Source organism: Ovis canadensis, chromosome 8 (genome assembly GCF_042477335.2).
Source record: "Ovis canadensis isolate MfBH-ARS-UI-01 breed Bighorn chromosome 8, ARS-UI_OviCan_v2, whole genome shotgun sequence".
Taxonomy (NCBI): domain Eukaryota; kingdom Metazoa; phylum Chordata; class Mammalia; order Artiodactyla; family Bovidae; genus Ovis; species Ovis canadensis.
Genome location: NC_091252.1, coordinates 36,244,751 through 36,258,474, shown reverse-complemented (window position 1 = coordinate 36,258,474; position 13,724 = coordinate 36,244,751). Strand labels below are relative to the sequence as shown.

Sequence of the window (13,724 nt, the reverse complement as noted above, 5' to 3'; positions counted from 1 at the left end):
CTGGGCATCTGGTAGAAAATGCAGATTCTGATTCTTGAGTGGGTCCTGGGAGTCTGCATGCCCAACACTGGCCCATGTGTGGCTGGCACTGCCATCCTTGGGCCACATTTGGTGTCTCCATGACGTCGACTCCTCCTCCACATAGTCATTCACGCTTCTGAGCAATTCTGATACACTGACAATTCTGACTTCCAGAAAGGTCCTTTCAAAAAATATTTGCTTCCAAATGTTGAGTTCTGATTTCTGCCCAGGCTAGAAAGGGCTATCAATTTAGGCTTCCTCTTTACCTTATCATAAAGGCTCAGTTGGCAGCAATGATACTGTGTCTATTATAATACAGTGATTTCAGTTGATGTTTATGATGAGTCAGTAATCTCTCACTGGCTCTTCCTTCCTTTTGCAGAGTGAAAAGACAGTCTCCTCTCTGGACCTTCTGCCACAGGTCACTTAAGTGTTAGAAGACACATGGACATGAGTTCCCATGTCCCTCATCTTGTCTATTGTCATACTTCCTGTTTTTCCATGTGGAGCTTAATGCTTAGAATCACCCTGAAGGGTCTGCAGGGGCAGACAGCAGTATCCAGGAACCCCGATGTGGGAGACTGTAAAGGTTCACTGGCTACACTTAGGTCTCTCTCCTGGATACTGGCTGGGAAACTCCTGGGTGAGTCACCTTGGAAAGGCTCATATCCACGGCTGGGCCAGTGCTCTGTTCTGCATTCCGTCCTCAGCCCTGCCCCTGGGGTTCTGAGGAAGCAGGAACAAGGACTCTGTTAAACCATTCCCATCCACCCTCTTCACCGGATCAGGACCCCATGTTTCCCTCAGGCTCGGATACTACACCTTTGGGTTCTCACTAGGACAGAAGCTGGACTCTGAGTGATTCTGTTCCTTAAGGTGGCTTCTCTTTAATAGTTTATAATTTGATCTGTTTATTAGACAATTATAGAACTTTGTTGGTTACATTAACCTTGACTTTGTTTTATTCTTTTCAAGTCATCCCGGGAGGTGAAGGGTCTTGTTCAGGTTCCTTTAACTGATAAGTGTGATATGATGGTTAGTGGCATGGCCAAAAACCAGAACAGTTAGTTCCAGACTCACAGTTCAGTGCTTTTTCCCACTCTACTCAATTCTGGGAGACTTTCCTACTGATAATTCAACTTAAGGTTAACTAGAGACAGTAAAGAGTGAAGTGGTAGTATATTGCATGCATGTCTGCTTAGTCATGTCTAACTCTTTGCAACCCTATGGACTGTAGCCCACTAGGCTCTTCTGTCCATGGGATTCTTCAGGCGAAAATACTGGAGTGGGTTGCCATTTCCTCTTCCCGGGATAGTATATTAGAAGTAAACAGTTTTTTTCTTAAAGATATCTATATCTATCTATCTATCTATCTATCTATCTATCTATCTATCTATCTATCTATCTCAGTTCAGTTCAGTCACTCAGTCGTGTCTGACTCTTTGCGACCCCATGAATCACAGCACGCCAGGCCTCCCTGTCCATCACCAACTCCCAGAGTTCACTCAGATTCACGTCCATCGAGTCAGTGATGCCATCCAGCCATCTCATCCTCTGTTGTCCCCTTCTCCTCCTGCCCCCAATCCCTCCCAGCATCAGAGTCTTTTCCAATGAGTCAACTCTTCGCATGAGGTGGCCAAAGTACTGGAGCTTCAGCTTTAGCATCATTCCTTCCAAAGAAATCCCAGGGCCAGTCTCCTTCAGAATGGACTGGTTGGATCTCCTTGCAGTCCAAGGGACTCTCAAGAGTCTTCTCCAACACCACAGTTCAAAAGCATCAAATCTTTGGCACTCAGCCTTCTTCACAGTCCAACTCTCACATCCATACATGACTACTGGAAAAACCATAGCCTTGACTAGACGGACCTTAGTCAGCAAAGTAATGTCTCTGCTTTTGAATATACTGTCTAGGTTGGTCATAACTTTTCTTCCAAGGAATAAGCGTCTTTTAATTTCATGGCTGCAGTCACCATCTGCAGTGATTTTGGAGCCCCAAAAAATAAAGTTTGACACTGTTTCCACTGTTTCCCCATCTATTTCCCATATATATATATATATATATATGTATGTATGTATATGTATATATGTATATATTATTGCTGTTGTTTAGTCACTAAATCATGTCTGACTCTCTTGCGATCCCATGGACTATAGCCCTCCAAGCTCCTCTGTTCATGGGATTTCCCAGACAAGAATATTGGTGTGGATTGCCATTTCCTTCTCCAGGGGCTTCCTGACCCAGGGATCAAACCTGTGTCTCCTGCATTGGCAGGCAGATTCTTTACCACCAGGGCTCAGTGGTAAAGAATCCACCTGCAATGTGGGAGACCTGGGTCCTATCCCTGGGTCGGGAAGATCCCTTGGAGGAGGGCATGGCAACCCACTCCAGTATTCTTGACTGGAAAATCCCCATAGAGGAACTTGGCGGGCTATAGTCCATGGGGTTGCAAAGAGTCAGACATGACTGAGTGACTAAGCACAGCACACATATATAAAACACTTAATGATCCCCAGTTCTAAAGCTAACGATGATTAAGTCCCTTGAAACAATTTGAAAGAAAATAAGGCTGGAAGTCAGAAGACATGGTTCCTGGCACTGCTGCTTGTGAGCTCTGTGTCCTTGAGTGAAGCACCTCAACCCCTCTAAGACTCAACTTCCTTACCTATAAAATGAGAGGGTTTGAATCCCTAAACTCCCCTTCCAGATCTAATATCCTGTGATCCCTTTGATTTTATGGTTCCCACTGCAAGGTCCAACAGAGTTACACATCCAGTGATAACCACCCACGGGCTGGCATTCAAACAGGTCTCCTCTATGCTGAATTCTGTGCTGCAGTAGAGGCTTCAGGGCTTGTCTCTGGTTTAAGTTGCATTTCAAGGTGTCTGCTGGCATTAATCACAACAGACAATAATTCCAAGGGAACAATACAGAATGAGGCAATCATTCATGCACCACAAAGAACCACTGGCCGGTCTCCAGGCATTCAGACTCAGTTCAGCCTCCAAATAACAGGCACTTAGCACCTCACCTGTGACCTGGGGATTGACAGAATCACAGATGACAGAACTGCTCTGCTGTTCCAGGACTAATGGCATACCGACAGGAAGAGACGTTACACTTAGGGCACACTTAGCTTGTCAAATTATAGCACTGTTTATCAAAGGGTAGCATACATAGTGGGACTGTGAACCTTGAAAGGCACTACAGAATACTTCTGCTATGGAAGAAGAAGCCAGCCATGATTTTAAACCCTGATTTTGCTCTGGCTCTTGTTGTGATTCTAAATGGTTCTACAGCCCTGGCATCCCACAATACAAGGCTTTGCTAGACATTTGTCTTGCCTTCTGCTGGTATCTATAAAATGCATTCCTTTGGTCCCACATTTAGCTTTTTAGAGCTGCTCAGTGCAGGGTGCCATGCTGTAGTTCGTAAATAGACAACAGTATAGCATGTAACAGTGAATTTAAGTGAAGACATCTTTGATCTCTAGACATCCCGATTTCCTTTAAAGCAGCCATGCCACTCCATGTAATGGAGGGCATAATTTCAAAAATAAATATTAATATATAGAATCTGCACTGTGCTTGAGAGTCCTGTTAGCTGTAGAATGCAGCATGGATCACTGCTCTAGTCTCCAAGAGACTTGGGCTAATGCAGCTTTTAATGTTATGGGATTTCTCCAACTCATTGGTTCCCATGGAGTCATAAACGTTGATACTTGACTCCATTTAGGTAAACACTAGAATCTCTAGCTTCCAACAAAACACAAGACACAAACTAAGAAATTCCTGGAAGTGAAAACAGGGCCATATTGCATGTTACTCAAAGTACAGCTGACCACTCCTCTCTTGTTTTTTTTTTAAAGAATTTTTTCTTCGTGTATTTTTTTTTCTTTATGTACAGGATTTGGGCTTTAATATGGACATTTTCCCACTACCATTCATCTTCGGAATGCTGTTTTCCCCAAGTTTCTCAGGATAAAAAGACTCAGATTCAGAGCTGAACTGCTGGCAGCTGAATTTCATTAAGACTTTGATGAGAAACTTAAGTTGGAATTACAAACATCTGTGGTTAAACTTCCCTTTAGTAAACCATTTCCCAGAATTTAACTGTACCACACTAGGAGCAAAAAGAAAAACAGCTGAAAAAAGAATTCTGCTCTTTGGCAAATGCTGGAGTAGATACTTAAATATTCTTCTATGTGATGACTATATCTCAGTCAAGTAGCAGATTACCTGCTTTAGAAAACACGTAAGTAATTGTTTGGAAATGCTAAGTTTTGGAACTCAGAGCATGTGCTAAAGATCTGATTTTAATGGTTTCTAATCCATCAAATGTCTCAGAATTATGTCTGGCCAAAATTATATGGTTACTTTGAGCAAGGAAAAACTCCATTCCTAAAGGAGAGGAGTATTTGGCATTATATGTTTAAGGAAATTATAACAAGTCAGATTTGAGAATTTAATTGTGAATGGGGGGTAAAAAGTTATAGTCCTTGTCATATCAAATTTACTGCGTTTTTTCTTTCTGTTTAACTTTTTTGAGATTTTGAAAAACTCATTCATTTCTCTTAACTACTCAGATTCCTGGGGAAAGGTTATGTTTAAAGAACCATTAGGGATACAATGATCATAATAATTAAGCTAGTTTCCTTCTCCAATGTTGAATAATCAATAAATTTGTAAGCAAAATTTGAGGGTAATCAAATATACAGAATAAATAAAAATTTAGATGAAAATAAGCAAATACTACAAACATAAATTTGCAGGTAGATAAAAACAGATAGTGGAAGAAAGAGGGTGAGGCGAGAAGGAGAGAAGAGAGAATGAGGGCAAACTTTGAGTTAGGCAGCTTATATACATAATTTCACTTAAATTTCACAAATAAGGCAAATACATTTGTACTCATTTTAAACCAAACAAACCAAGCCTCTGAGCTAATCTGCCTAAAAGTCAAACAGCTAGAAAGCAGGGGAGCTAGATTCCTACCACATCTGTCTGGCCAGATGCGCACATCACGCCTTTGTTGAAAGGTGAATTTCAAAAATAAAGCAGAGGACTGCAAATAAACAGTCTTCAGGCTGAACTGGACCATCAGATATGCTTCCCTCAGGGCATTAAAAAACTGAGTCAGCAATTTCACTGAAGAATCCAGATTCTATCTTGTTAATCACAGAGGTGGGTGCCCCCAGAAGAGGCACGCTTCCTCTGCTGTTTCTTGGGCCCCATCACTCATAGGACATGTTCCTTTCACTGCCCAGTTGATTTTTGCTTGGCCTCTATAAAAATCTGAGCTTCAAAACTTTCTCTGTTCTATAGGATCAGCAATTCTGTTTCTAGGTATATACCCAAAAGAACTGAAAGAAGAAACTCAAGTGGATAATTGTAGACCAATGTTCATAGCAAAACTTTTCATAGCAGCCAAAAGGTAGAAACAGCTCAATGTCCACCAACAGGTAAGTGGATAAACAAAATGCAATATATACATAGAATAGAATATCATTCAGCCTTAAAAAGGAATGAAATTTGGACACATGCTACAAAATGGATGAACCTTGAACACGTTATAGTGAGTGCAGTAAGGCAAATAAGAGAAGACAAGTAGATTTCACTTATATGAGATACCTAGAGTAGAATGGTGGCTGCCAGGGCCTTGGGAAAAGGCTAATGGGAATTATTGTTTAATGTACACAGTGTTGAGTTTCAGTCGGGGAGATGAAAAAGCTTTAAGATGGATAGTGGTGATGATGGATGTCAATGGATGATGATGAATGGTGAATGTACCCAATGTCATTTAAAAATGATTAAAATAGTAAATTTTGTGTATATTTTACCACAATTAAAAATTTTTCTTCTGGTTAAATCTGAGAACTCTAGAATCACAGCAAATGGAATTCTCTATTTTTCAGCAATCTTATAATAAATTCTGTGATATAGGCCATGTAATTTATGCTACTCATCTAGCAGGTTAGGTGTCAGTTGCTCAGTCATGTCTGACTCTGCAACCCCATGGACTGTAGCCTGCCAGGCTCCTCTGTCCATGGAGTTCTCCAGGCAAGAATACTGGAGTGGGTTGCCATTTCCTTCTCCAGGGGATCTTTCCCACCCAGGGATTGAACCCAGGTCTCCCGTATTGCAAGCAGATTCTTTACCATCTGAGAGCCACCAGGGAAGCCCTGCATAAATGGTCTTTGAATGGGATTTTATATATCTTCATTTTATTCCCAAACTTCGATGAAAATTATTTCCACATATAGTTCTATTTACCTAGCCACATTTTCCTAGATACTCTTGCAAAGTTGAATTACTTTCATAAACTCCTTCCTAGCTGTGCCACTTACCAGGTAGGATGCCTGGGCAAATGCTCTGTGCCTCAGTTTCCATGTTTGTAAAATGAGATGATAACTATGCCAGTCTATTGAACTGTTATGAGGGTTAAAGGAAATAACTCATGGCAAGGGCTTAGACCAGTGTCCGACACATGGGAAATACTCAATGAATGTCATCTATAGGCCATGGTATTACCATTATTACTGTTGTTGTTGTTACTATATTCCAGTTCTTCTAAAATAATGTTTCCTACAAGCCTTGTTCAGTGTTTGATGAGTGGCTGTGCTCTGCTCTCCTACCCCAGGAGTAGTACTTTTTTCTATATTACCCCCATGGCATTAGTGATAGTCATTCTTACAGAACATGAATTCATTCTGCTTTATATAGTGGCTATGTACATATCTTTCTATCTTAGATTGCTTACTCCTTGAGGGTTGGAATGCGACTGCTTTTTTTGTGTGTCCCTCCTGGCCCTTGCTTTATTGCTGTTTACATGGCTGAACTCAAAACCTCCTCTTTGGAGGATATTGAATGAAATAGGCTTCCCAGGTGGCACAGTGATAGTGAATCTGCCTGCCAAATGCAGGAGATGCAAGAGACGCAAGTTTGATCCCTGGGTTGGGATGATCCTCTGGAGTAGGAAACAGCCACCCATTCCAGTATTCTTGCCTGGGAAATTCCATGGACAGAGGAGCCTGGTGGGCTACAGTCCATGGGGTCACAGAGCGTCAGATAGAGTCAGACCAACAGAGCACACACACATAAGTGAATGAAATAATGATGGCACACCAGGGTGGATGTGAGGGTGTCAAATTACCAACCACACTGTCCAAGAGCAGTGCAGACCAGTGACTGGAAGTCTTAGTGTGATTCTACAGAGCCTCTTTCAAAGTCTGGGAGCAAGATAAGGAAAAGGAAAGCAGATAGAGAAAGAGATCTAAGCTGTCTTTTAATAAACATACTGCAGTCCTTTAGTGGCCAGGCACCTATGTGTTGGAGTACAGGATCACAAATAGACCATGAAAGGGAGTCTAGAAGAAAAGTACATCAGAGTGAGTCTCCTTCATAGTGCTTGTATTTTAGCGAGCAGGTTTGTCTCACGCAAGGTATACTTGTACATGCCGTTCATGGGGCACTGATTTTCTTGGAGGGAAGCTAAGAGCAGCAGCAGCAAAACCCAGGCAGGTTATTAGGAGATAAACTCCTGTTTGCCTCTCTCAGAGAAGTTTGCTCAATATTGTCAATTATTTCCTTTATTTTCTCAATAACCTACCAAAGGCAGTAACAGTGCTGTGGCCCTCCACCACTTCACACTTTGCCCCTCCAGCGGAGTCCCCATTCTCCTTCTGAGTCTCTGGGTGGCTTCTTTCCAGCCACAAAGAATATAGACAAACAAATGGCGATATTAAGTAAAACAGCACCATAAAGTCCTGAGAAATATGCCCAACTGATAGTTTCTTTTAATCAACCTCTAACCTAGTGTTTGTGACCTTGTTTAACTCCTGCTTCTTTCTGATAGACAAGAATGTCACGCTGTCCAAGGACACTTTGACACCCTCCTCTGGGGATGTTACTCTCTCTGTCCCTGCATCCCCGCCCGTTCTTCTGTGTCTCCATACTGGCCACAAAGATTCGTGCCTAGTTTCAATTGTGCCTATTATTCACTTGTATAATACAATTAAGACTTTGTTTTCCTAAATGTGGAATATTAGGATACTAAATCTACTTTATGACACACCCTAGTTTCCCCTTTCCCCACCCCTACCTACTGAAAATCATTGTTATCACCATACACTCAGGAAAAATGGACTCAGTAAATTATCTGCTTATATAAAAAAGCAAAGCTAGTGTTTTCCTCACCTAGATAGTGAGGAAATCCTGCCGACTAGCACAGAGTTACACATGGGTGCTCCTCTTTTCACACTCTCTGCATCCTGGGGGAAGCTTGTGCTTATTTTAGAAGGGAGGGAGGGGCCTTCCTTTTTGGTCAGCCGGTGCATCCTATCCTTTCCCTCACTGCACATTTAGTGCATCTGTGCACCAGTGTGCCTTCCTCTGTGCTGAGGGTGGAGGGCTCAGGGGTGGAGAAGATGTCAGTCCTGCTATGGAGGAGCCTGGGGGAGCCTTACAAAGACTACCAGCCTAGCACCTCCCATTGCTCCATGCTTGCCTTAATATTTTTCTTCCTTCCCTTTGAAGGCAAATTGAGGAATAACCATTTATATATATATATATACACACACATATACACACACACACGTATATATCCAATTCAAATAAAATGAATGTATTTTTAGAATATCCTTCCATCCACTTCTTGAACCCCCAACAAATAATGTTCTGTATGAACCCATGTTCTCTTTCTATAGATGAAAATATAGCCTCCTGAACCAATTCATCAGAGTGGCTGTACCATGTTATTAAATCTCCAGAATGTATTTGATTTCAGGTCTCCTTCCTGGCTATAAAGAGCATGGGAAACCCGACTGGTGGGGCACTGGGATCGCTGTGGGACCACAGGCTGACTGGAGGCATTATGTGAAACTATGCAGTGGGAACATAATTATCCCAATCCCACCCTTGCTACATCATATACTTTGAATGACTAATAGCTTCTTTCTCTTTCCCTAAACCAAAAACCTCAGTGGGCATTCTGAACCTGTTAGTCTCTGACAGTATTACAAATTTAACTCACTACAGGACATTCTTTTTGACTGAAAATATACAGACAAGCAATATTAAGTAGAATAGCAGCATAAAAATAAACTTCTGAGAAATATTCCCAAATAAGGGTTTCCTTCAGTCCAATAATCCATGTATTCCTCATAATAATAATAAAGACAACACTTAGGATGTATAAAGCATTTACACTGTCAGTCACTGTGTTAAGCTGTCTATGTATTTTATCTAATTTCATCACAGTTAGTATATGAAGTATGATGTAGACATCAGTAACTTCTCTAAGCCTCAGTTTCTTTATCTGCAAGTTGGGCATCTGTAGTTTGCCCAAGGTAAGGAGCACAGAAGCTAAAATTTGAGCTTGGGACCATCAGACTGCAAAGCCTGCAATCAAAAACTCTGATGTGCTGACTTCATATTATTTCACTGGGTATGTGAGGGGATAAGAAATTGTTTGGGATTTCAGCAATAAATTTAAGGTTCCCTAAAAATAAAATAATGATTTTCTTACTTTTTGTGAGAGGAGAATTACAAAACGTTATGTGCGCCTATCTTTTTAGAATTAGCAGGTAAAAATACAGAATGCCCAGATAAACTGAATTTCAGATCAACAATGAAAAATCTTTTTCGCATAAATACGTCTCATGAAATATTTGAGACATAACTAAAAATCTATTCGTTGTTTTTCTGAAATTAAAATTTAATTGGGTGTCCTGTATTCTATCTGGCATTCCTACTCTTAAGCCAAGCATTTCATCCTGGAACTTTCCACACGCAAAGCAACAGGTGGAGATAATGCTTCCTGAGGGGTTGATTCCAAGCCTGTTGAGAAGTGAAGCCTTCCCACTGTGTGGAGCGTCTCCTGATCTGGCTTCTTTCTGCATCTGAGTACAAAGTTGACTAGAAGGCATGCCTCTCTTTCTCATGGGGATTACATTTCACACCACAATAGGGGTTGGTATGCTCTGGCCCTACCCATTCTCCCCTCATTTTAGGGTGTGGGTAGAGCTCACTCCTGGAGAAGGACCATCTTCACGCAGCATATCTTATCAGTAGTAATTAATAAAGCTACAGTTATACTAACAGTTAGTAGGACTAGTAGCAATAATCCAGACGTCAGTGCTGTTAGCAATGGTGTCAATCCACGTAATAGCTTTGGTTCTACAGTGGCTGTAACCATAGCTATAGGGTGTGTGTATGTGTGTCTTCTTAGGTCAACTGCTCTTTCTTCTCCCATGAACTTAGGTGACTTCATTTTCCTCCTACTTAGCATCCCCCACGCACTGGACATGCTATTGTCTGTCTTGGCTCAAGGGGCTCTTAAACCACTTACTCTGTATCCATCTTCCTTTACCCAATTTCTACACTTTGGTTATGTTTTCAGTGTAAATGCTATTGCAAGGAATTCAAACAACAGCTCTTTGACTATCATCAATAGCATATATTCATCATTTTTATATTTGGTTGGGGCTTGACTTTCATCATGACCTCTTGTTTCTTGAATATAGGGGCGCCTGTCTATTTAAGGTATTTGCTCTGCAGTTTCCTAACAGCTTCTTTAGTGCCCTCACCCACCCCTCACCCTCCCCTGTTGCAGAGGACCTTCTGGTTAATTTGTGACCAAAAGATTGGCTGCGCACGGCTGTTCCCACTGTCCTAATATCACGGAGAGGAGGAGCAGGAAGGCAGTGACAGGGCACACACATTATGTGGTGTGACTTGACAAAAATGACTCTACTGGAACATACAAATGGCAGAAAGCCACAGAAGTGCCGCTGTGGCCCTAGGTGAGAGTCTAGCCTACTGACTCAGAGTATTCGGGGCACATGCCCTTTTGCCAGCTCGAACAAGGACGTGTTCCAAAGTCTCCGCTCTCAACTCACAAAGTCCAAATCTAAAGTACAAAGTAAAGCTCTTTATTTCAAGTTTCTGAACTGACCTAGTGCAGGTGAAACTCTCAAGGCGGGTGGAAAAGAGAAGGCGGGGGAGGGGAACAGCGAGTGTGGCACACGCGGCACGGGGCGCAGGTGCCCCAGGAGGGTGGCAACGGCGGGGGCACTGTACCTTGGCAGCAGGCGGCAGGCTTCCGGGAGCCACGCGGGGCTCGCTGGTCTCAGGCGGGTCTAGTCGGCCGAACGCTGAGCTCCCTTCCATGTCAAAAGGGAAGGCGCTGCCGTCCCCAGACGCGGCGCGGGAGCAGGCGGCACCGCAGAGGAGCCACAGGGGCAGGACTGCGCACCAGGCTGAGCTCAAAGCCATCTCTCCGCTGACATCCGACAGGGCTCGTCCAGGGGCTCGGCCAGCCTTAGTCCTTGCCAGCCCCCGCTGTGATGCGGTGGTGCCTCGCTTATGGTACCTTCTCTGCGTCTGCGGTATCCAGATGTGGAAACTCAGGGCAGCCCCGGGAGCAACTTGGTAGAAAAAGGGAGAGTGAGAGAGTAAGCTAGAGCCGGCCTCCCTCCCTGCCTCCCTCTCTCTTCGTTCTCTCTCCCCTGTTTCCCTCTCTCACTTTCTCTCTCTCTCCCCAGAGACACTGACTAAAGAATGTACAGATGTATGAAGCTAAAGCTCAGCATCAAGCGGCGGATGGGTTTGGGACGAGCCCGGGGAGCGCAGGCCACCTCCTGTCCCCGGCGGTCGGGAGGGGACTAAGGGTTGCGCTGCCCTGGCTCCCTTCCCACACCCATTCTTACCACTCCCTTTTTACCTTCTCTTCCAGGACCTCCCCCTCCAAGCTGGTCTTTCAGGCACTCTGGCTGGGCCTTTCCTGGCGTCCTCCCCTCCCCTCTCAGTTTGGAGCCCCTCCAAGTGCCCCAGATGAATATTCAGCTTTTGTAATTGCTTCCTCACTTCTCTTATTTATTTAGCTAAGGTGCCGGATGTCTTATCTATATTTATGCAGATCTTTTATGTGGCCCCGCTGGTTTGCAGGAAAGTGGGTGGGAAAGGGATTCGGGCTGGAGCCAGAGGTGGATACTCTCAGATGGCAGGGGAGAGGGCACCCACTTCCTTGGGCAGCTTTCTCCTTTTCTAGAGAGAGGCTGCTGCGGTCTTTGTGCTCATACCTTCCCTGGAGACTGGCTGGCCACCCTCTTCCTCCTGACAGTCCTCACCCAGAGGGCTTGGGAAAAGAATATCTTTCACTCCAGCACTGGAAAATGACTTCATTACTCAAATGCATGAACTTTTATTTACAAAGAACATCTTGTTTTCCTCCTAAAGCGGTGCTTTGTAAGGGGCCAGAAACAAGGCTTGCAGTGTATGAGCCTGTCAAATATACTGCCTACAGCCCGACCTCTTCCTCTTGGCCTGTAATCTCATGCCTACTACATCTGTCTGTCATGTAACCTTTACAAGACTTTGGGGTGAAGTTGAGCTACAATTATGTTGGGGTACCCATGTGGATGGGTCAGTGGCCACTACAGCTGAGATACCTTTGCATTCATGGACTTTATAAGGAGCTTTAAACATTCCCATGAGACTCAAAACATGTCTTAAAAAGGATTAGATGAGACACTCATACAATGACACTTAAGTAAGTTCTGAGGTGTTTGAAATCACTCACAGTTGTGGAATAAAACATTTCAATAAACCTAACTGTTAGCTCTATTTATAGGACAAAAATCATTTTATCTAAGAATATACAAAGCAGCCATTTATTTTGCACCTATCATATGCCAGATACTTTGCATGTGTAATTTGTAAGCCTCACAGCATTTTTGCAAAATAGGACTATTATTTCTTTTTTATAGAATTAAAAAGGGAGGTTCTGAAAGATTAGGACATTTGCCCGTCACACAGCTGATAGAAAGCTGGACTCGGTTCTCACTGATTCCAAAACTATCTTTCACGTTTATACCACACTGAAACTTGCAAAGTAAAGGCCACAAATTCAGAGACAGAAGAGATGACATGCCCATTTTTTTGGAGTACCTTCTAGGTGTCAAAAAGTTTACATTATCTAATTTATTTCCATCTTCACTATAATGAGGTAAGTATTGTTATATACATTTGGTGATAGGTATGCGGTAAAAGTACTACTAGAACAGGTAAATCTGATGCCAAGGTCATTGATTTTTCAACAACAAAATGGTATAGTGCAAAAGTACGAAAGCTGGAAGAAGCAAAAAACTTTCATATATCTCAAAGTATCTGTAATGTTTTCATTTTAAGATATAAAAATAGTATTGTAATGAACCATTAAGCTAATTTACGATCATCTTCTTCTACATAAGCTGCTTAACTTGCTAAATTAAGCAAAAGAACTTAAGAATATATATTTGGTTTGGTTGGTTCTTCAAGAAATTTATATTGGAAGACAAGATGACCAGACTCTAAAGAGGAAAAACTTGACGATCAAATATCCTGTCCCACTCTCACTTTTAAAAAAACTTTCAATAATAATAATTATTATTATTGTTACTATTATTTATGTACATATAATATTCTGACTTCAGACATAGACCTCATCAGTACAAAGAAGCTGTTCACATTTGTTTCCTGAAGGATTATGTCCTGTCCTTCGTTTAATGTCAATTAACTGCACACTTTTAATTTTATTCAGAGTCTCTTTTTCCTGTTTGCCAGGTAGTGTTCAGATTCTCTGAGAGGCCTGAGCAGTGGGGGTAGAAATACATTTATTCAAGACATATGAGCTTTTAATTTTTTCCTAAATGTGTACTTCTAACTCTTCC

General features: G+C 42.4%; 1 protein-coding gene across 8 annotated transcripts in view; it reads right to left on the bottom strand.

Moving 5' to 3' along the window:
* The window catches only part of LAMA4 (laminin subunit alpha 4), a 145,125-nt gene extending 132,848 nt beyond the window's left edge, over positions 1-12,277 (bottom strand). For 2 of the 8 annotated variants that reach the window (XM_069598067.1, XM_069598068.1), the window contains exons 1-2: positions 12,096-12,277; positions 11,095-11,441 (exon numbers count right to left, since the gene is read on the bottom strand). In XM_069598067.1, coding sequence (XP_069454168.1) covers positions 11,095-11,441; positions 12,096-12,198 — 450 coding nt within the window. In that variant the 5' untranslated portion in view covers positions 12,199-12,277. Of the gene's footprint in view, positions 1-11,094; positions 11,442-11,539; positions 11,709-11,737; positions 11,912-12,095 lie in introns of those variants that run through there. The other 6 variants (XM_069598072.1, XM_069598075.1, XM_069598074.1 and 3 more) reach the window with 5 other exon arrangements.
* Positions 12,278-13,724: the final 1,447 nt, after the last annotated feature.